At 36.5% G+C, this 24,043-nt stretch overlaps 1 protein-coding gene across 2 annotated transcripts in view; it reads left to right on the forward strand.

Annotated features, from left to right (window-relative positions):
* The window catches only part of Kif18a (kinesin family member 18A), a 61,012-nt gene that overhangs the window by 31,713 nt on the left and 5,256 nt on the right, over window positions 1-24,043 (forward strand). For both annotated transcript variants that reach the window (NM_139303.1, XM_006499259.2), the window contains exons 13-15: window positions 5,425-5,660; window positions 20,806-21,217; window positions 21,871-21,978. In NM_139303.1, the coding sequence (NP_647464.1) occupies window positions 5,425-5,660; window positions 20,806-21,217; window positions 21,871-21,978 (756 nt within the window). The remainder of the gene's footprint in view (window positions 1-5,424; window positions 5,661-20,805; window positions 21,218-21,870; window positions 21,979-24,043) is intronic.

Below are 24,043 nucleotides of genomic sequence, written 5' to 3' on the forward strand. Positions count from 1 at the left end.
TGTAAGCCAGCCCCAATTAAATGTTGTTTTTTTATAAGACATGCCGTGGTCATGGTGTCTGTTCACAGCAGTAAAACCCTAACTAAGACAGTTAGTGTTGCTGGGAGTAATCTGAACTGTGTTGACCTGGTCCAAGAGATTTCAAAGGAAAAGAATTTCAGTATGTGGCATAAAGACTGTTTTGTGGTATTTTGGTGAATAATGTGGCAATTTTTGCCCTTGCCTGAAAAGTCTGCCTGAGGCTAAGGTGAAGAGACTCAGATTAATTGCACTGACAAAGGAAGTTTCAAAAAAGCTCAGCAGAGACTTTGCTCTCTGGTTAAGTCGTATGAAGAGAAGTTTGAACAAGCATAGCAAGCTTAGAAAGGAAAAATATAAAATTTATGGTTCGAGTATTAAAGGGATACCAGGAAGTGAAATGGAGCAAAATCCTGTGTTCTAGAAGATAACAGATTAAGGGAGTGGGACCTTGGGGCAAGATCCTAACCAGCAAAATTTAGATCCAGGCAAGGTGGTACATACCTTTAATCCCAGGAGACTGGCATGCTGATCTCTGCATTCAAGGCCAATCTATAGAGCAAGATCCAGGAAAGCCAAGCTTAGGCAGTGAAGGATTTGGAAAACAGAAAGCCAGTGACAATGTAATAGTACAAGCAGGTCATGTTCTAATTCCTGCAAGCAGCAGAACTTGGCAGCTTCAGCCATGTGGCTCTGGTTCTAGAGTTAAGAATGGAAGGAACTACTGGGACAATTGATGCTGGTTAGCTGGAGCTAACAAATTAGCAGTGATTATGAAGAGACCAGCATCACTGAGGTGAAATCTTTTGGGAAGTGTTTTCTGGGAGCACAAAGAAGCTGTGTTCCAGGGATAGCCAAGGTTGTACCTAGTGCTGCAGCTGGACTTGGTAATGTGTAAGAATCACCCAGGTTGTACTGGTTTTGAAGGGATGAAGGTGTCATGAAGAACAGCTGAGGTTTGGCACTGTGAGAGGTCATGGAAGGCCATATTGGAGAAGGTATAGCCTCAGCTGTAGTTGATGGCCCAGGACTGAAGGGGTCATGCAAAGGATTTGAGGCTTGGCACCATGAAGAGAGCCTATGAGAGGCTATTGGTAAAGCCTAGTTGGAGTGGAACACCCCAGTGTATTGAAGATGTCAGTACCATGGGATGATCACCAAGAACAGTAGCCATAGTGGAGTGGATCAACCTGAGCATAGAGTGCTACAGAGGGCAGAGCTGGATAAGTGATGCCACCCCTTAGGAGGAGCCCAAAAGATCAAGTGGAATCCCAGACATTGAAACAAGAAGCTGTAACTTTGAAATTGCCTTGGAGACTCAAAGATGTTAAACATGCCAGAGCCATGGGATACATGCTGAAGAAAGCTGCTAACAAGGAGTGGAACCAGCCCAGGAGAAAGCAGTTTGTTGCAGTCAAGAAAGATGAAAAAGTGGAGATCTGAAGACCTCTTTGACATCAGCCATGGAGATGCAGAGTTTGGAATTTGCCCAGCTGGTTTCCTGTCTTTTTTTGAGGATTACAGTTAAGTGTTGGATGAATCTCAGAAGAGACCTTGAACTTTGAACTTTTAACATTATTGAAACTGCTATAGACTATGAGGACTTTGAAAGTTGGACTAAATGCATTTTGCATTATGCTATGTTTAAGTATGCCCCCTCTCCCCATAGACTCATGTGTTTGAACAAGTCTATGGGAGCCAGGGAGTGGAATGTGATGGTTTGTATATTCTTGGACCAGGAAGTGGCACCATTTGGAGGTGTGGCCTTGTTGGAATAGGTGTGACCTGGTTGGAATGGGTGTGTCACTGTGGGTGTGGGCATTAGATCCTCACCCTAGTTGCCTGGAAGTCAGTCTTCCACTAGCAGCCTTTGGATGAAGATGCAGAACTCTCAGCTCCTCCTGCACCATGCCTGCCTGGATGCTGCCATGCTCCCACCTTGATGATAATGGACTGAACCTCTGAACCTATAAGCCAGCCCCAATTAAATGTTGTTTGTTTTTTTTTATAAGTCTTGCCGTGGTCATGGTGTCTGTTCACAACAGTAAAACCCTAAGACACATGGATAAAAACCATTTTTACCCAACTTTTCTAACTAAGTTAGAAATAAATTTAAATGAAATGGAGGAATTTCTGGATGCATATGAACTACCAAAATTAAACATAAATCAAGTAAATAATTTAAACAACAACGTGAACCAACAAGAAAAAGTCTCTCAAATAAAAAAGTCCCAGGATCAGATAGATTTACTACTACAGAGTTGTATCAGACCTTTCAAGAACTAACACCAATACAATGCATATTGTTCTTTAGGATGGAAACAGAAGGATTGCTTCCTAACTCCTTATGAAGCTAGTATTATCCTGATAACAAACACTAGATAAGCACACATAAACACATTGCAGGCAGTTCCCTTGATGAATACAGATGCAAAAAGTTTTGGTATGATACTAACATGCTGAATTTAAAATCACACCAGAAAGATTAGTCGTGATGAAGTTAGCTTCATTTCACAGATTTGGGGGTTCTGTATATGTAAATCAGTGAATGTAATGCATCACAAAAATAGAAACCACATGATTATCTCCATAGATGCAGAAAAGGCCTTTGATAGACTCCTTCATCCATTCATGGCATAAGTCATGGAGAGACTGAGGATGAGCCCAGCACACCTCAGCATAGCAAAGGATGTATGTGTGTATGTATGTATGTATGTGTATATAATATATATATGCATACATACGTACATACATTGTGTGAAATGGGGGGAAGCATACAGCATTCTGTCTAAGAGCAGAGCAATGGGACAAAGGTGTCCATTCTTTGCACTTCTGCTAACTATAGTGCTTGAAGCCTGAACTAGGGCATTAAAACAGGAGAAAAAAAAGGGATGAAAATAAGAAAAGTCAAAGTTTCCCTCTTTACAAATGATGTAAAGAGAACTGAGTGACTTTACCAAATTACCTCATGATGTTGCAAATAGTGGGAAAGAAAATCAACACAAATAGAGCAGCCTTCCCGTAGCTCCAGTGACAGATGTCCTGAACAAGAAGTCAGGATTCAAGTCAGTCTCATTCATAATAACCTTGAACAATAAACACTAGGAGTAAACAGAACCAACAAAATGAAAGACCTACTCAATGAAAATTTTCAAACACTAAAGAAAGACATTGACATCAGTAGAAAATAAAAAAGATCTCCCTTCTTGAAGGATTAGGAGATTCAGTCTCATGAAAATGGCCATCCATTCTAATGGAGATCCCAAGGCCATTCTTCAGATTCCAAAAAATAGGTTTCCGTTTATTTATTGTTTTTTGTGTGTGGTGATGGTTGCTGTTGTTTGGTTGGTTCATTTTTTGTTGTTGTTGTTTGTGGCGTTTGGTTTTTGGTTTTTTGGAGACAGTCCTGGCTATCCTAGACCTTGATTTGTTGACCACAGATATCTCACAAAGCTCTGCCTGCCTCTGCCTCCTGAGCACTGGGACCTAAGGGTGTGCACCACCCTGCCCGGCCTGTTTCCATTGTGGTGTGGTTTCTTTTGTGATTTTTTTTATGAATGAATTAACAGCTTCTTAGGCATTACTTTAAGTTCTATAAAATGAGATTCTTGTCTCTTCATGCTGCCATTCAAAAATGAAAAACCTGTACAATGACATTTTTAAATACACTGAAGAAAGACATTGAGGAAGCACTAGAAAATAGAAAGATCGCCCTTCTTCTTGGAGTGGGAGGTATTCGTCCATCCCATTTAAAGGGGCCTCACACTCAACCCCGCGCTCACTGGATTTGCAGCTACAGCAGTTCCCCATCACTTGTTACTACTCAAGTCACTGGAGAAGCTTAGGCTTCCAGAGGTACCGTAGTTTATTAAACCCCACTGTGTTCAGACACATAGATAGATAAACGTGTACCTTACTAATGACATAAAATGTATTACGACTAATTTCAAGAATCTGTGGACGAAAACCTCTCAAAAGCAGTGTGGTGTAACATAATGAGTAAACTTTGGATCCAGCCTTCAAGTCTGCTTACTTTAACAATATATCCTTGTAGGAATTATGTAACATTGCTAAGCCTTAGATTTCTCATTCATAAAAATTTACTATTATACCTGGTGCCTGAGTTATTAAAAACCAACCCCGGGTTTAATGAGGTACTGGTGTTTATGAGACTCATTGAGTTGTACTCAAAGCCTTGAGTTTAGCAAAAACAACACAAAAATAAAATCGGCAAAATACAAAGAAAGGTGTAGGAGAGTCTGAAGAGTGAACAAATAAAATTTTAGTAGTCTTCTTCAGGGCCAGAAATGTTGGGATTTGCCTTACCTCTAGCATGGTGGTGGCAGAGGCATAAGGATTGCTGTAAATTTGAGACCCTCCTGGTCTATGTGAGAGTCTAGCTTTAGAAAAGAATCTTGTACAGTGAGGACATGCTTGATGGCAGCAAACAGTTGTTACAGCATCCATGATGGAGCACTTTGGAAACTGACTACTATCAGTTTCTTGAGGTTTCATTGGGGTCATCTCCTACACACCTCTGTCTGACAGATAACAATTTCAGGCTTTCTCAAGGAAGTAGGCAATCTAGATAATGTCTGTTGCTTAAATGCACACTTTAAATATAGTGAAACACTCGTCACTTCCGATCATGAAATTATGGAAATACTCCGAACATCAAAAGCAAAGTGTTCATGACACTTTCAGAACTAGTAATCTTACTCCCCAGAAGAGGACAGTTGCCAAAAGCACGGAGATATATAAATATATGCAGCTGTAGCTGTCCTCCCCTGCACAGATCCCCAGCCCTTTTTCACACTCACCGTTAAAAATTGTTCCCTTTATATCTGTGTGTAGTTACTATACTATATTGTATATGCCATATACAAAAATGTCCACGATTGATATTGATGCAACTGTTGTAAGTCTAACTTTATTGACTATGAAGAAGCCGTGAGGTAAGTCGTAGAGGCTGAGGGCTTGGAAAATGAAAGTTTTCCAGCTGGGTAGATACTCCCAAGGTCACATAGAAACACCAGGACTACCTGTGGATCCTGGTTTTTCTGATTCCCATGTAAGACTCATTTTATTCTCTACTGAATATATTGAGTATATTCTGAGATGTTTGGGTTAAATTACATTTTTTACAAAGCAAATTTAGATTGTGGAAAAAGTAATATTAATATTTTCATGGGCATTAAGGGAGAAAGTGGACAGAGATAGTTTTTAGGAAAGGACAGTTCGGCCTCGCATAGACGTGGTGCAGACTTGGCAAGAGAATTTGCCAAGTAATGTTATATAGGAAATCATTTTAATGATACTGTAATACTTTGCCTATTATACCAAAGAACTATAAAAGTGTGTTTAAAACAGTGATCTTTTCCCCTTTCTTTGTCATCTTGTTTGTAGAGTATTGAATGCTTTGCTTCCAGTACTAAGAAAACAGTATTGGAAATTGAAAGAAACTGGCCTGTCAAATGCTGCTTTTGATTCTGACTTCAAAGATATTGAACATTTAGTAGAGAGAAAAAAGGTGGTGGCTTGGGCTGACCAAACTAATGAACATTCAAACCGAAATGATCTTCCAGGGATTTCTCTTCTTATGACCTTCCCACAGCTTGAACCAATTCAGTCTATTTCTTGTTGTAAGTATTTTTATTTTATTCCATAAATGGAAGCTTGATTTCTAAGATTATTTATATTCCAATCTACAGAACAGTTGTTTTCTTTTTAATAGATTTGGTTATTTGATTACCACTAACAAAGAATTTAGCTTCTAGGTAATTTTAATTAACAAGAATCTCCCAGGACCTACCAGCATGTATATATTGATGCTCTGAATAACTAGAAGTTTCATTTACTTCCCATTCTTATTTAGATTTTAACTTCAATTAAGGGCTAAAGTTTGTAAAAATAACAGTATATTCTACACTATATAATAACTTAACCCTATAGCATTCACTGTTTCTGTTGACATTTCTTATCTCTCACCTTTCTACAGATTGTGAATAAGATATTTTCATTGCAAAGCTAACATATAACCCTGGTTTTACGTAATAATTTTTACATAGAATAAAAAGTGGAATGCCCTGTCTTTGCGATAGCTGATAGTACCAATTTAGTTATGTTTATATGTACCCTCTCTGACTTGCACATTCTGTCTTCTCTGAGCTCTCTGGCTTTGTTTCACAAATAAGTTTTATTGGTTAAGCCTAGGTTTTGTGAGGTTTCACCTGAATATTAGCACATTTTGTTCTATAATTTTTATCAGTTACTTAGTTTATTGTAAACAGTTTAAGCCTACCTACATCAGGAATGTACCTCATTTAAGAACTTACAAAATAACCATGCTGTGTGAATTAGTCGGTGTTCTGTTGAGTAGCGCATCAGGTTAGGTTTGTGTATGTTACTCAGTATTTGCATTGCTGTTACCAGATACCTAAGAATGGATTTATTTTGGTCAAAGATTGCAAAAAATCAGTCCATAGTCCCATGGGCAGTACATACTATGAGGAGTCACATTAAGGAAGAGTTGACAGAGAAGGAACAGAGAGTAAATGAGGGGCTGAAGGCCAGATAACCTTAAAATTCATGGTCCTACCTCTTCCGGTGATGCCCCACATCCCCCCACAACAGCACAAACAGTGGTTTAACACATGAGCCAGGGTGAGACGTTTTATATTCACACCATAGCAACATATATTTGCTTTTGTGCGTTCAGAGAAAATGATTTGCTAGATTAGAAAACCAAAATCTTTTTTCACTTTAAGTACTTTATTGACTATTTTGGCTCCCCAAAAGTAAGTTTCTGGTGTAGATACCTACAATATTAGATGCCTCAAAACTGAAACTGGAGAGCCCACGTGACAGTCAGAAATGTTGAATGTTGGATCATTTTGTATCTTCAAGATACATATCTATAAAACATTATAAAATAAAAATGATAGTGGCTGAAGAATTGTGACTTCTAGTGTTTAGGATAAAGAGTACTGTGTCTAGTGCTTAGGAGAGCATATGTTTAATTTCTTAGTAAACTAAAATAGTAACACATCCTAAAGAAATGTGTTACCATTTGGATTGCTAGTAGCATTGATACATCATCTGTTACATAACTTTGTATTTGAGTTAGTTATTAGGTAGTTTTGTTCTTATTTCCAGCTTTTTAGGGGAGTTTGGTTTTTAGACAGGAATTTACTGTTATTCAAACTTGCCTGAAACTTGAAGCTGAGGCTGACCTCAAACCTGAAATCCTCCTGTCTCTGCATTCTGAGTGTTAGATTATAGATATAATGATTTATCATTACTTTAATTATGCTGGGTTTTTACATGGATGTAGTTCAGTATGGAGAATTGTCTAGTGACCTGGCAGCCTGAAGCCCTTTATTACTCCTTATTCTCAGTGTTCCCAGTGTTGCTGAGTTTTCTTGACAACATCCTCTGGCAATGGTGTGATAGCTTTTCTTGGTTGTCAACTTTACACTTTAGAAGAGGGACTAACTACTGAAAAATGGCCTCTATCAGGTTGGCCAATGGACATGTCTATGAGATATTTTCTTCCTTGCTAATTGATGGAGGTGGGCCTAGCCCACAGTAGGTTGTATAAGGAGTCTAGCTGAACAGAAGTGGGGAACAAGCCAGTAAGCAGTCTCCTTCCATGAGCTCTGCTTCAGTTCCTGCATCACGGTTCCTGCCTTAAGCTCTTCTCCAGGTGTTGATAGATGATGGACTGTAAACTGTAGGCTAAAGTAAACTTTTTCTCCCTAAATTGTTTCGGTCACATGTTTATAACAGGAATAGGAACCAGACTTCAATAAACAGCAAGCAGCCTTAAAGAGAAATTAGCTGTAGTTTTAGAAATCCTGAGTTTCCAACTTCCCCTTTCACCTGTGGCTCTCAACAGATTTGTTAACAATCCAGTGCTTTCAAACTGATGTTTTTACTTTGTACAGATTCTCTAGCTGTCTTCAGAAGAAAGATTTGTCTTCATTAGGTCCATCTATTTTACTAGAAGAAATTCTCTACTTACTTTTTTCAACTTGAAAACTGTTTTCATGCACTATATTGATCATACTCTTTCCCCATTCCAACTTCTGAGATCCTGTCCACCTCACTACCCACACATCTCCATGTTCTTTCGGTCTGAATGAACTCAGTCTTGCATGGTCTTGGGGCCTAACTAGGATAGGTCCTTGTTAGTCTTGGATGGGAGCTCTCTTACATGTTTACATTAAGGTGACAGGAGTTGGGCACGTTATTTTTAAATCTCTCCATTTCATTCTCCCCTCTCTTTACTCTCAAATAGGTGTGTGTACATATATTAGTCTTGGTTCTTTACTGAAGCATTATCATCATTAGAATTTACCTAGGGGAGATATCTGGAAAGCAACACTTTAAATATATTTTCATATTTTTCAGTTGCTTCAATTCTAGTGAATTGAAGATATTGGGAAGGAAGTGGGGGTTTGGCACCAAGACAGAAAACCACCAACCACATGATATTGGATGGCTATTGTTTGTATGTGTGTGTGTGTGTGTGTGTGTGTGTGTGTGTGTAATCATGTTATTAATCCATATCTCACATATAACATACTTGTACAGACTATGTCAGCGTTAAAGTAAAATATTTATTTGACTATTTTTCATGATTTTTTAAAAGCAAAGGCAAAATAGTATATTTTACAAACATGTATTTTCTTTTAGAAAAATATCAAGTAGGTTTAATGTTCTCTGTTTTTCTATTGGTTGTTTTGAGTATTTAGTTAAACTGATATCATACGTTAACTAATTACATGTCTTCTTATTCCATGAGCTGTGTATGTTTTATCCATATGTACAGTCTTAAAAGGATAGAAGGAAAAATGCCTGGGTTATTTATAAACACAGTTATTGACCTTAGATATATTGAATTATGTTCATGGGGAGGAACAAACAGTTTGGTTTATGTCTTATATATATTCATAAACCTTATCAACTGGTTTTATTCTTAAGTTTAAAAAATATTGAATGGTATTAAGCTTGACTTTTTTCAACTTGCTTAAGAACCTTTAAATCAGAGGCAATATTTTTATTTAAAGCATATTTTCAAAAGCTGATTAGATTAACTGTAATAAATTTAACTTGTACTCTTATTGAACATTTAAAATAATAAATGTATAGAAAATAATATTTCACAAAGGAAGAATTTTTATTTATCTTGGTGTTTATGTCTAAAGAAAGAAAGCAGAGTCCCATCTGCTTTCTTCTACCTCTGCTTCTCCACTGGGTTATTCTGAAGTCAATCTTACATATGTATTTCTTCCTTTTATATCACTTGTCTCTAGAAAAAAATGTCTCTACACCTAGAGTTATTTAATATATTGTCACTGTTTACATTTCCCTGTCACAGAAATGACTTGTTTCTGTACTTTATGGAAGTAGAAAATCAGGAGACGGCTTTATTTCATCACTGGTTAATCAACTTCGAATGCCTCTTTGGCCCAGGGTCTCATTATGTAACCTAGAACTTGCTTTGTAGACCAAGCTGATTGAACTCACAGATATGGACTCTAGATCCCCCTTCCAAGTGCTGAGATTAAATGTATGCAGCACCAGTCCCACCTTTTAAAATCTGAGGTTCGGTTGCATTTTTGTATTTGGTAGTTGCTTATTGCCCATTGTCTAGTTGATGGGCATTAGAACAATTTACATTTTTTGCTTCTTAGCATATCATATGTGCCTTATTCCATTTCTTTAAGAGTCTCTTTTCTGTGAATTGGCTAATCATTTTAGTACTTTTCTTGTACAATTGCCTTTTGCAAAATATTGTTTGTTTACAGACACCTAACTCTGAGAACATTTATTTGTTCATTCTGTAATACTGAGTTACTAAATGTAAAGTACTTAGGAAATATTGATGTACTTAGGAAATGCACACAGGCATATATACAGGCACAAGGCGACAACTAGATTCATTGAGGAAATTAATTAAAAAGAAAATAGTGGCAGTATATAGGAAGAAGGAAAGGGGGAAATTGTCTAAAAAAAGTATAGCACTGCAAAACAAGCCCCTACAAAAGGAAGAAAACATGGGTCACTTAAACAGAGATTAGGAGTAGATTACAGGTAATGTGCTGTTGTTGGGTTTTTTTTTTTTGTTGTTGTTGTTTTGTTTTGTTTTAACATAGTAAGGTAGTTTTCACTAATAACCTTGAAGGATCTTTCAAGTATAGCCAGAGTATCTGTCTAGACTTCTTTTCGAGTAGGGGAATTAGCCTTACTAAATCGTGACATGGGGATTTGTCTAACTTGTTCCAAGAAAGTCAAAAATGTAACAAAGGAAAGTAAATGATAAGAATCAGAGTTAAAGAGAAGGCAGAGCACACGGGATTATTATTAGGAATTACACACTCACTTTGAATGATACATGTATGTTGAGCATGATCTTAGCATAGATGTGAGTTTGGCTGAGTAGTAAAATTTGACAGTGTTGAGATCATATTATGGTACAGAAAGGTTGTAGCATTAGGAGAGTATTATAATAACAAGCAAAGGTGGAGTTGCCTCAGACAAGAATTAGAATTGCTGAGAGAATAGTATGAATCATAACATTTTTGAGATTGATGTCTAAAAGAATGGGTTCAGATTAAAAAGGTCGGTAGAGACCTCACATAGAACAGTTTTTCAGAGTAAAAGTAGTTTATGTATAGGAGTTTAGTTAGGGCCTTGTTAAATTTGCCTTAAGATATATCCTTAGTGGAGATGTCATTGTGGGCAGTTAAAACTCTGCAGTTCAGGAGAGAGGTCTTGTGATGAAATATAGCTTTGATGGTTGGTAACATTTATGTAATTTCTAACAGTGTAGGACGGGATGAGAAGGACAGGGATGTTCTTTCCTTCAGTTCATCCTCTGCCTTCACTGGACTTCAGCCCTGAACCTTTTCTCAGTGCTTTTAGAATCATTTCCCATCCACAAATTCCACATTTTTCCTTTCCATCCTCTCGTAATTTATTTTAATATAATAATCTAATACATTGTTTTTTCCCATCCAAGTACTAACCAGGCCGACCCTGCTTATCTTCAGAGATCAGGCACATTTAGGGTAGTGTGGCCATAGACAATACATTGTTTTCTAAGAAGCTAGTTGTTCTCTGTGTGTTTGTATTGTACCTTTGTTTTACATGTAGTAAGTAGGCATATGGGATTCTTTTTATGAAATCTCTACTCATCAGAGCTGCTAAGTTTCTGTTGTTTTATCTATAGTAATGCTAGTTTTTCTTCATCATCCTTTGTTTTAAACGGCTTTTGTAGTTACATCTGAAAGTTAAACTCTTTAAAATTGATGGGTGCATGCCTTTATTCCCAGCGAGGGTTGGGAGAGCAGAGGCAGGCAATTCTGTGAGTTCAAGACCAACCTAGTCTCTACAGTGAGTTCCAGGACAACCTGGGCTCCACAGAGAAACCCCACCTCAAAGAAAGAAAAACAAAAAATGATGAATTGTGTCTTTGTTCTTATTCACTACCAGATTTCTATGGTTAGTGCATGTTTATATATTGGTTATTCGTCTAAGCTTAAGCATTTTCTTTATATATCTCCTGTACATTTGTTTTTTTTTTTTCCTTTGTTTTTTGAGACACGGTCTCACTGACTTTATAGGTTTTGATGGCCTTGTACTCAAAGACCCACTAGCCTCATCCTCTTAAATGCTGTCATTTAGGACCTGCACTATCATGCATAGCTAGCCCTGAATATTTTATATTTTTATTATACGTTACTTCTTATTCAAAAAAAAATTATTTTAAAAGTCAGTAGTATGCCTATGTCAAAACTCTAAACTTTAGGGCCAAATATTTATTTGACTTTAAATCTTTATACTGTATGTCTGTAGAGTAAAATGTGCACCTATTTTGGGTCTGAAAAACAGAAAGCTCAGAGTACTGCGGGTACTGATGGGCAAGGTTTATTTATGGAATTGATAAAATTTTGACGTTAAATGAAAAGCCAAGACTTCTGTATTACCCATCTGGAAACTCACAGTAATATTTCCATCTCTAGCCTTTCTTTCTGATTTGTTTTCTTATCCCTCATGTCTGTGGTTTGATCTTAAAGCACAATAAAGGGAGAAATACCAGTAGAAGAGAGTCTCCAACCATACAGATGCTTGTACTGAGTGCAGTGTGTACTGAGTGCAGTGTGCCACTTTCAGTTTACATCTCCCCTAAAATTGTGTGCCTACAAGGAAGTGTGTAAAAAGTACAATATCTTTATAATCTTCAAATGACAAATGGAAGGGAACAGGAATATTTATAGTTAAATCTTTCATATTTTTCCCACTTGGCAAAATTTTTAGTCATTACCAATAAACAGGAGTTACATTTTGAGCCCTAAAGACATTTTATTTGCCTCTTGCTCTCCGAGTTTATTATGACATTGTTTACTTACTCGCATACAACCATAAATATGTCTGTATTGCTCCTTTGCGTTCTTTGTTTTTACATCTTAAATGTGTATGGGTGCTGTGACAGTAGAAGTCATATTTTCTAATATTTTTCTACAGAGTGAAAGGTCAAAGGGGTTTGGGTGAGTTAACTCAGACTGCAGGATTAATCTTTAACTACTCTGATAATTCTTAAGTACATGGAAAATTATATTCTGTTTGTAATACTTTATATACAATTTATAATTTCTTTACTGAAGTTAATATTATATAGCCACGATAGTATAATGAATTTACTATAGAATGTATGAATACTTTGATAGCATCTTAACTTTTATTTTTGTGGGATTTTGTTTTTTAGTACTAATTTAACTCAGGGCCTTGAACACGCTAGGCAATTATCCTACCATTGGCATACCACAAGTACCCATGTTTGCTTGCTTCTTTTGGATATTGTTTATTATTGCTTTTTTGTTGGGAGTTCTTTGAGACGGGTTCTCAGTAAATTGTGCAAGCTGTCTTTGTAGGCCAGGTATGCCTGCAAATTTCTGTGTTTGCTCCAAATTGGCTACTTAGATGTGCCTCACTGTACCTGGGCATATTATCTTTTAAAATTTTAAATGTATTACCTGTATGATATGCATCCTTGAATGTCATGGAGCACAAATCTGTTACAAATAATCCAGATTTATGATTAATACTTATATCAATCATTTTTAGCCAGAAGTGTTTATAAAGATGTACTTATTAATCCTTGATTTCACTCTAGAACTTTGCCCTCTAATGTTTCATTTTGCTTTGTTTCCCGGGATACCTCCTGCTGTGTGCGTTCTTAGTACAGGTGCTGGCAAGGGAAGACTCCTTGTCACCATTTCCTACTAAACCTCAGTTAGATCCGACCCCATTCATCAGTGTCTCCCTGTCACGCTCACCCTGCTTTACAGTCTGTGACTCCTGTTTGCTAACCACTGTGCTCTGCTTCTAGACTAATGTACAGCTCTACAATAAACCTCTTAGCATTTACAACCTTATGTTTATGATAAATTAGTTCCTCTGGGTAAAATCATTCCAAACGTGATTTGGCACATCAAAAGATGACCCCCGAAAGGCCTGCCCAATTTTTAGGAGAAGAATTTTTTAAACTCATTAGTGACAATTGATCTTGTCTCTTTATTTAAAGGAACCACCTGTGAAATATTCACTAAGCCAAAATATAAATTTATGGCCCCTTTGTATAAGAAACCATATGAATTGACAGTTAATATTTGTGTCTTTGTTTAAAACAAAGAAAGAAAAGAATTTTTTATTTCTATTTTTTTCATATGTTTTATTGGTTATTTTATTTATATTTCAAATGTTATCTCCCTTCCCAGTTTCCCTTCCACAAACCCCCTATCCTCTCCTCCCATCCCCTGCCTCTATGAGGGTGCTCTCCCACCCACCTAACCACTCCTGTCTCAGCGCCGTAGCATTCTGCTACACTAGGTCATGAAGCCTCCACAAGACCAAGGGGCTCCCCTCTCACTGATGCTAGATAAGGCCATCCTCTGCCACATATCCAGCTGGAGCCATGAGTCCCTCCATGCATATTCTATGGTTGGTGGTTTAGTTCCTGGGAGCTTTGGAGGGTCTGGTTGGTTTATATTGTTTTTCTTCCTATAGGGTTGCAAACCCCTTCAGCTCCTTCATTCAGTCCTTGACTTAACTGGCTGCGTGCATCCACATCTGTATTAGTCAGGCTCTGGCAGAGCCTCTCAGGAGACAGCTATACCAGGCTCTTCTGGGCATCAGCAATAGTGTCTGGGTTTGATGTCAGCAGGTGAGATGGATCCCTAGGTGGGCCAGTCTCTGGGACTTTCTAGTGTCTACCCCCAGTTCCCCATCCCCCATTGCTACATACCTCCTTTCAAATTCATGACCCTCTGTACTTCTCCCCATTTCCTCCCTTACCTGAACCAGCTCCCCCTTTTTCTCTCCCCTTCCTCTCCCTCCCAGACGTCTCTCTCTCCTCTACCTCCTGATATTAATTTCTTCCTCTTTCTGAGTAGAACTGTAGTGTCCATGCTTTGGCATGGTCTTCCTTCTTGGGTTTCATATGGTCTGTGAGTTGTATAGTGGGTATTCCATTTTTTTAGAGCATTCAAAGAAATTTTGATACAAGAAATGAATAATTGTGGTGACATATAAATTGATTTTCTTTTTCTTGTCTCTTCTAAGTCTAATATCTAATTAATATACTAATATACTATATATATTATACTGATATACTAATATACTAAAGAACATTGAGTTGTTGTTGTCTTTGTTTGGTTTTTACTTCATTGTTTTCATAAGTAAAACTTAGTTAAAATTTCTCTTTCTCTTTAGACTGTATACCTAAAAGTAAAATAGCTAGATCAGGTAGTTTAAAGCTGATTTTTAAAGCATCTGATAGTCATCCAATTACTCTCATGTCTAATAAAATTATACAGTGTATCATCTGTCCTAAACGAATAAATGAAAGTAAAAGTTGTTATGTGCTGTTTTGTTTAATGTAATTAGTTCTGAATATTTGCTTTACCTAATTATGTTATCTTTTCACTTCTTTTTGGAGTGTGTGTGTGTGTGTGTGTGTGTGTGTGTGAGTTGTTTTTCTCTGGTGATTTCCACATACGTACATATATACATACATGAATATACTGTGCATACATGAATTATAACCATGGCCAACTATGGTACATGTTTTTGTTTTTTGTTTTTTGTTTTTTTTTTAATCTCTTCTATTCACGTAGACCTTATGAGACCTTATAGGTTTAAGGAAGTTTGCTTGTTGTTGTGCTCGGAATCCAGGATCTTATAAATGCTTAGATTTTTATGTAACCCAACTTTAAATTGTAAAGATATCTAGTATTAGTATACTTATTTTCTTTCACAATAATAGACAAGAGATATCTTCTCCATATAGTACTTTGCAACTAGGGTGGTATCTTCTGTTCATAGTTTTTGGGTCTGTGGAGATAATCTGATTTGTGTAAGTCATTATGTTAATCCTGATTGCCATTATTTCATATTACTGGGTATCTCCTGGTAACTACAATAAGCTAGAAAACAAGAGGCTGCATATTTGCCAACAGCACATATTATTGACATTGTGAGTTGAAGTGTATCCATTTTCTTACTGTTGAACAGCAAAGTATTAAATGAGAAAGCTTCAATGAACACTAGGATTGTCAGATACTAAATTCTTGTTTGAGGCTGAAATTGTAGCCCACGTGACTTTTCTGGTAGTCTGCAAGTAATCATGCTACCGCTTTAGTTACAAGGTTCAGTAAAAAATAGAGATTGCTGAACCCTATTAGTCTCATGACTAGAAATGTCAGTGTTTGTGAGGGTTTGTATTACTTTAGTTTTTATTGCTGTTACTTTTATTTTGCTTGAGGCCTAAGGCAGGCAAGAAAGTTGTTCTTGTTTGAAATCTATGGTAGCCTTTGGTGGAGTGGCTAAGGAAGGTAGTTTTGTTTCTTGGAGAACAGGTATCAAGTACCTACCTGAATTTAGCCTCTGATCTCACTTTATAACCAAGATGAATTTGAACTTCTAACCTTTGAGACTTTCAGGTATTTTACTAGGAGAAACATCTATACATGAATTCAAGTTTCTTCTGTAATAAGAATTAAATAAAACCACACATTTGGTATAAAATTATTTAGACAGACTTCTCATTAATATTATATTGACTTAAGAAATAGTTTTCATAATTACTAAGATAATCACTTAACACATTTCACCCAGGGGCTGGTGAGAGGTTCCCAAGTTAGGTGTCCACTGTCCTTGCAGAGGGTCTGAACTCAGGTCTCAGCATTCATGTCAGATAGTTCCCACTTCCTGTAACTCACTACCTAGAGGGGATTCAGGCATCTCCTGTAGCCGCTGTGGCCACCTGCACGCACAGGCACATGCATACCCACACATCTCCACGTCCACATAAGGAAAAATAAAATATTTTAAAACTACTCAAAGAAAATAGGCAAAAAAAAATGTTTTTCTTTCTATTTGTTTTCTGGAATATATGCTACAGAGTTCATAACAACATTCCAGTATTTACAGATTGTTTCTAAACAGCATGCTTCTACTGATGTATGTGGTAAGTATTGTAATTTTTATTCATGAGGAATGAAGACATAGATCACTTATACTATTAGCTTTTATCCCAGATCCAACTTATTACAGCAGAAAAGTAAATATATTTGACTGTGTTCCAAAGTATCATACACATAAACACTTAACTCTGTAACTCAGTTCCAGAGTCACAGGACCAAAAGATTAAAAACTATTCAATGCATTAATATGTTAATATTTCTTTAAACTACTTGTAGGAAGAGGAGAACTTTTTCTACTTTCTGAAATTATTTCAACTGAGATAGACTTTCTGAAGAAGTGAAATGTTTGAACAATACAGATGTTAAAGTAGGACAGGTAGATTATGGGTAGAAGTAAATGATGCACTGAGCAGTACAGGTAATGTGTAAATGTTTAGGTATTTCTTTTTTGATAAATACTGTGTTCATATGTTTCTTTGTCAAACTCTCCTATAGTTAGTTCATTTTAATGTATAGGTGGCCCGAATTGTTTTTATTATACCTATATTATTTCTTCATATTCTTTTAAATAAAAATTCAAGAAGTTTGAGAGATTGTAATAGGAGGTAAATATCCAAACTTTACTCCTTTCATTCACCAGTCAAAGCCAACAAATATTTATTTATAACCTTATCACAAATGTTTAAGATTTTACTTTTAACTGTATACATTTGCACATGTCTGTATGTGGGTTTGTACCTGAAGAGAGTATCAGCTGGAGTCACAGGCTGGTGTGTTCCACCTGAAGTGAATGCTGGGAACTGAACTTGCTTTGTTTTGTCAAAATTAAGATTATGATGCTTTTGAATGTTCTGTGTTTTATTTGGCTGTTCCCTAATTGATTTCATTCCGCCCTTGTAGCAGAGGTCTAGTACTGTGTCATACTGTTTCTGGGTTACCTGCCATTCCTTTATATTTTCTTCTTAGGTGAGATGAGGTTATTATAAGTGCTGTACTTATGAAACCCTGTGCATAGAAGTATGTTCTTGTAGTCCCAGCTAGCGGACCGAAACACAAGGATCATCTGAATCTTATTTCAGTATGATCTTAGACAACGTAGTGATGCCCATCCCCACTTGCCAACACATTTTATAGAATTATGTGGAGGCTGGAATTTGAGCGCCATCTTGGAATCAGTTCCCACTGATACTAAGAGATGACTTATTCCTTGCCTGAACTACTTTGGTCCCTCTGACAGACAGCTAACCCTTCATGCTTTTAAAATGTTATAGATGTATTATATCATTTGTGTCTAACTTGATTCTAACATGTTTCCCGCACTCCTCCATCAGTGCTGTGACTCCCCCACCCAGGCAATCATCATTTTCACCTGAGCTGTAGTCTGCTTACTGATTTTCCTGCTGCTTCTCCTGCCCACTGATTGGTTTGTTTGTTTACAGGATCTTGCTATATAGCTCAGACTGACTTTGAATTCTCAAGTCTTTTTCCACCTTAGCCTCCTGAGGGCTAGGATTATATATGTGTGCAAGCTTTTCAGACTTTTTATGGAGACATTTTAAAAAGAATATAATCTGCTTCCAGTTTCCATTTTATCATGTCCACAGTTTGAGAATCATGGAACCTTCATTGATAACGTTATCTCCACTTGGTAGATAACATTTTCTCAGGCTGAGTTAGATGCTTCTGCCACAAGACAGCTCTTCTGGAAATGTACTGCATACCCCTTCCTTCTAATGGAAAAGTACAGCAAAATCTTTGTCAACATAGGCCTAGCATATTCACTGGATCTTAAAAGTTACTCCAGAGTAACCATAACCTTATACTGTCCGATTTTCTGTACCTGTCTAAAGCATTACAGTTAGCTAAAGAATAGTCCTTATATAATGTAGAAATCTTACTCAAGATTTATGTGTTTTAAGATGTAATTAAGTAGGTCCTAATGTTATAATTTTTGTGAAAGTTTAAATATTTGTTTTGTTTTTGCTATTTCCTAAGACTTTATCAACCAGTCAGTGTAGGTGGTGTTAAATTGACCACCATCTCATTATTTTATCTAAATTAAATAAAATTGAAAACTGAGAAGAAGAGCTCTGTATCTCATATACGTTGTATATTCATAGTAGCTCTTCCAAGCCAAGCACAACACTCAGTATCTGATCATGTTTACTATAGCGCCATGTCTGTCCTTCACCCTAACATTTAAGATTACAGAATTATAACTAAAGATAAACCATTATGACATTATTATTTCTATCTTTAACCAATTCTGCTCAAATACAATTTGATGCTGAGTTTACGTTTATATTATCCCAGAAAACTAGTGTCTTTTAGTTTTTTTCAAGTGTCTTATTGGAGATTCTCATTTTCATACACTACTTGCTGTAGAAAAAAAATATAGCCCTCCATTATGGTCATTTGCCAGGTCACACTGCAGAGATTCCTCCCATTAAACATGTAGAAAATTGGTGACTATGGCTGTCTTTATCTCTTGTGCCATTTTGGTAAGTTTTGTATGTTATTATACTTGCATGACAAATAATACATTCATGTCCTTCGTTCAACAATACATATAGTTTATTTTGCAATTTATCAATCTTGATAAACTTTGTATTGTTTGAAAGATATTTGAAATACATTTATTTAGAGATAACTGAATTGATTATTGATAGAGTATTAGAAAGTAAACTACCACGTTGTTAAAGTTGTAATTCTTTAATTTGAAGCACTTTTTATTTCCAGAGCATTGCATTGAACCCTAAATATTCCTATCATCTACTCCTGGAAAATCCCTTTTCTGTGCAAAAACACTATCTCCATTTTCCAACAAGGTATTAATGTGCACGCTTCTTAAAGTGAGCTGCCCAAGGTCATTCACTGGGTCTTTGGTAAAACCAGAAATAGAATTCAAGTCTCCTGACTCGCAACTCAGTTCTCTATCCTCAATATAGTTTTCTGTCTTCTATACCCCTGTGTCTCTCATGGGAAAAGAAGTTAATCTTCTAGCTATTATTAGCCACCAAATTGGTGGTAGCAGCACAGTGGAGAAAAGTGACTGTCTTTACACTGTGGCATTAGTATAAAAATATCTGGTAATGGAAAATTTGACAAATGTCATGTTAAAGGGAGTGGAAAATTATTTTAAGATCTAGATCTCATTTGTCTAGTTCTCAGAAAAGTCAAATTCCTTAGTAGAATAGAAATCATTTTTTTCTTCCTGTTTCTAACTTGTATTTCCTAGAGGGTAATTGACAACTATCATAATAAGAATAATGCACGTACTAGTTATCACCTCGCCATACATGTATTTTTACCTAGCTGCAGTTCTCAATTGCCTTATTAAAGTATATATGTTCTTTTATCAGTACTTAAGTAGTATTAACTACTAATAAAGTTAATAGTTATTAGTTACTAATAATAAATTAACTTATTACATCAATTGGGAGCTTTTCTTCCTGATTTTAAAAATACATGAAGATAATACATATTTTTTCAATGAGCAGTATTTGCTAAGCTAATATTTCATATCAGCTCTCTTGAAGTTCATCACAATCATGCATGCAGAATACCAAATATAAGAAAAGTATATTAGCATTCACAAAGTATATTGTTACAGTGTTATGATTTGGGACGTTAATATAAAACATTTGAGAAAATTTTATATGCTTAAATGGTGAGCATTTCTAGGTCTCTGAGAACTTTTAAGTTTATTAGAACAATTTGTTTTTAATTTTGAATCAAGCACCAAAAATGCTTTAGCGTGTTTCTATTAAAGTTTACTAGAAGCCTTTAATTAAAAGGATTTTACAATCACAGTTGTTTTAATTGTATGTATTTTTAAAACATAGAATCTATGGAGGTATTGACAAACAAAAAGGGAAGCAGAGTTTTCTTGGTTATTGCCTACTACACAAGGCCACTTAGTTCTAATGAGGTGGTGTTGATTCCCAGTAGGATTATTTATATCTATACCTACAAATATTAAATACTTGTTCTTAGCTCCAGGACAAACATGAATGCTGGAAATTGCTTGTGAATTGAAAGAAATGGTTGGAAATTTGATCTTATGATTACACAGAATCTAAAGATGGCTATTAAGAATTTATACTTTATACAGTAAATTTACTATTAAAGTTGTTAGTAATTAGTCATATTGTATTCCTTGCCTACTTAGCTATTTTCTTTAAGATTTCTATCAAATTTATGTTCTTGGTGATTTTATTTTTCTTAATTGTTGAGATTTTCGGAGTGACTATTGATGCATCATTGAACTTTTTAATTTTATAATTTTATTGCACAGGCACATCTGTGAGTGATCCTAACGTGCTTAAACTTACTCCACAACGAAGAACCAGAAGAAAAATAATTCCTTCTCCCTTGAAAGTACAACATACTCAGAAGTCTGCACTGTCTGAAAGTACACAGCTCAATGATTCTTTCAGCAAAGAACTTCAGCCTATTGTTTATACGCCAGAGGACTGCAAAAAAGCTCAAGACCTGTTTCCATCCTTAACGAGAACTTCATCGCAGTCTGCAAATGTAATGAATGACAATTCCCAGAAAGCACTGTGTAGAATAGAGTCTCCTCTCAGCAGAACTGAGTGCAAACAGGGTTTGTACTCTACATCTACTCTGTGTGATAGCATCAGAGGCTTGAAGAATAAATGGCCTGAACAAGAACCACTAGCAAGCAGCAAAAGCAGTGTGCACAGGTACAAAAGCAGAGTGCTTTACACTCATCGTTGTTTTCTTTCCCCGAAGTCTTTTAAACTGTTAACTTTCTCTTCTTTGTTTATATTGGAGGTGTATTTCATAAATGAAGTGTCCTCTCTTTGATATAAAAGTTGCTTGTTTACTACTATTTAAGTTGAGCGTGGATACATTAACCACTTTTTAAAATGACAAATTTTATATTCTAACTCTATTGACCTTCCTTAAGCTAGAAGAGACCTTAAGAAGTATTTCATTTGTTCTCTATATTCTGATGCTTTGTATCCTAAGCCATCAATGAAAAAGACTACTCTGCTTACTAGTCGATGAAGAATATCCACAATTCAGCATAGTTAGCCATCTAATATATGATTAAATGAATGTCATTTAAGCAAGCATTCAACTACATAATAACATCCAATCTAAATATGGGAAGAAAAATACCTCTACATTTCTTTACTATAAGGAATGTAGAAAACTATTGACAGCATACCTAACTGGTGTTTTTAATTGAGAGAATGTTTTATTTTATGGAGGAATATCTTACTGTACATATTAACATCAGTGGTTTTCTTATTTTAGAAGTGTAAATCACTTTTCTCTTTGCAGCGTAAAGCAATTCTGTTCTCTTTAATTCTTCATTCTTAATGTTTAGGATAGAGTCTTCTTCATTTTCAACAAAGGATTCTATGCCTGAATCAGCAGGTGTGCCGTCCTACATGGCAATGACTACTGCTGCAAAGAGGAAATGGAAACAAATGAGGTATGATGAAGCATGTACTGTTTTCGTCTCTATATAAGACTATCTTTATACTTTCATTTTCCATGACGTTTTATTATTGTTGGACTCAGTTCTTATTTAAGAAGTGCCCAGTGAAGCTCTGGATTTGTGTTATAGAAGGGAAACCCGAGGGTGTTTTGTTCCCAATTCTAAAGAGGGGCATAGTGTCCACACTTCAGTCTTCATTCTTCTTGAGTTTCATGTGTTTAGCAAATTGTACCTTATATCTTGGGAATCCTAGGTTTGGGGCTAATATCCACTTATCAGTGAGTACATATTGTGTGAATATGTGAATATTGTGAATGTGTTACCTCACTCAGGATGATGCCCTCCAGGTCCATCCATTTGGCTAGGAATTTCATAAATTCATTCTTTTTAATAGCTGAGTAGTACTCCATTGTGTAGATGTACCACATTTTCTGTATCCATTCCTCTGTTGAGGAACATCTGGGTTCTTTCCAGCTTCTGGCTATTATAAATAAGGCTGCTATGAACATAGTGGAGCATGTGTCCTTCTTACCAGTTGGGACATCTTCTGGATATATGCCCAGGAGAGGTATTGCTGGATCCTCTGGTAGTACTATGTCCAATTTTCTGAGGAACCGCCAGACTGATTTCCAGAGTGGTTGTACAAGCCTGCAATCCCACCAACAATGGAGGAGTGTTCTCAACACCCATGGAAGGAGTTACAGAGACAAAGTTTGGAGCTGAGATGAAAGGATGGAACATGTAGAGACTGCCATATCCAGGGATCCACCCCATAATCAGCATCCAAACGCTGACACCATTGCATACACTAGCAAGATTTTATCGAAAGGACCCAGATGTAGCTATCTCTTGTGAGACTATGCCGGGGCCTAGCAAACACAGAAGTGGATGCTCACAGTCAGCTAATGGATGGATCACAGGGCTCCCAATGGAGGAGCTAGAGAAAGAACCCAAGGAGCTAAAGGGATCTGCAACCCTATAGGTGGAACAACATTATGAACTAACCAGTACCCCGGAGCTCTTGACTCTAGCTGCATATGTATCAAAAGATGGCCTAGTCGGCCATCACTGGAAAGAGAGGCCCATTGGACACGCAAACTTTGTATGCCCCAGTACAGGGTAACGCCAGGGCCAAAAAGGGGGAGTGGGTGGGTAGGTGAGTGGGGTGGGCGGGTATGGGGTACTTTTGGTATAGCATTGGAAATGTAAATGAGCTAAATACCTAATAAAAAATGGAAAAAAAAAAGAAGGGAAACCCGAAAGAAGCCCAAGAATTCTACTTGAAATTTACATAAAGTATCCCATTCATTTTTCATTTATTAAAAATATAAATTGAAAAGTCTTCTGACTTTCAAAGTGTCACTTAGTTCTTACTTTTATTCTGGTGACAATTGTTTGATTATTTGTCCTGAGTTTCTTTGCTCCTAGAATTTAGTTGTTTTAATGATTTTTGATGCATACCCAAAATAGGGAAGTAAGAGTCTGCTATCTTTCCATGTCACTGTGACTTATATCAGACCACACTACCATCAAGAACAATTACAATTGTCATTCAATTGTAGTGACTAAATAAAATACAACTAAGAACTCGTTGAAGGCATTGGCAAACAACCATGGTAGTCAAGGACTTGAAAATGTACCATCCAAGAAAGCAACATGCTACTGGAAGCCAACTTTAGTTTACTGGACTCCCTTTATTTTAGTGCTTGCCAGTTCATAGGATAAGGCTAGAGACCAAACAGAAGCCACTTAAGTGATTTGCAGGTATCCCTGAGCTTGGGACCTAAGTCATTCTGTGTGGCCTTTGCTTTTAAGGCTTGCTAGCTTCTAAGGTCTGTTGAAAATCAAACTGAAAGTAGCTGCTAAAAGACCCCTGTATTAAGCAGAGTTTGACATTCTGGGGTACAAAGGTTTAAGGTCAAAGATACAGAAGGACTCCTTTTAAACACCCGAAGATTTTATTAGAAAATCTGTGAGGTGCTGTACTCTAGGAGTAGGACAATCTAGAAAGAAACTAGTTTTTGAAAGTCTGAAACAGATCTTAGACCAACTCAGTCTT

Source organism: Mus musculus, chromosome 2 (genome assembly GCF_000001635.26).
Source record: "Mus musculus strain C57BL/6J chromosome 2, GRCm38.p6 C57BL/6J".
Classification (NCBI taxonomy): Eukaryota; Metazoa; Chordata; class Mammalia; order Rodentia; family Muridae; genus Mus; species Mus musculus.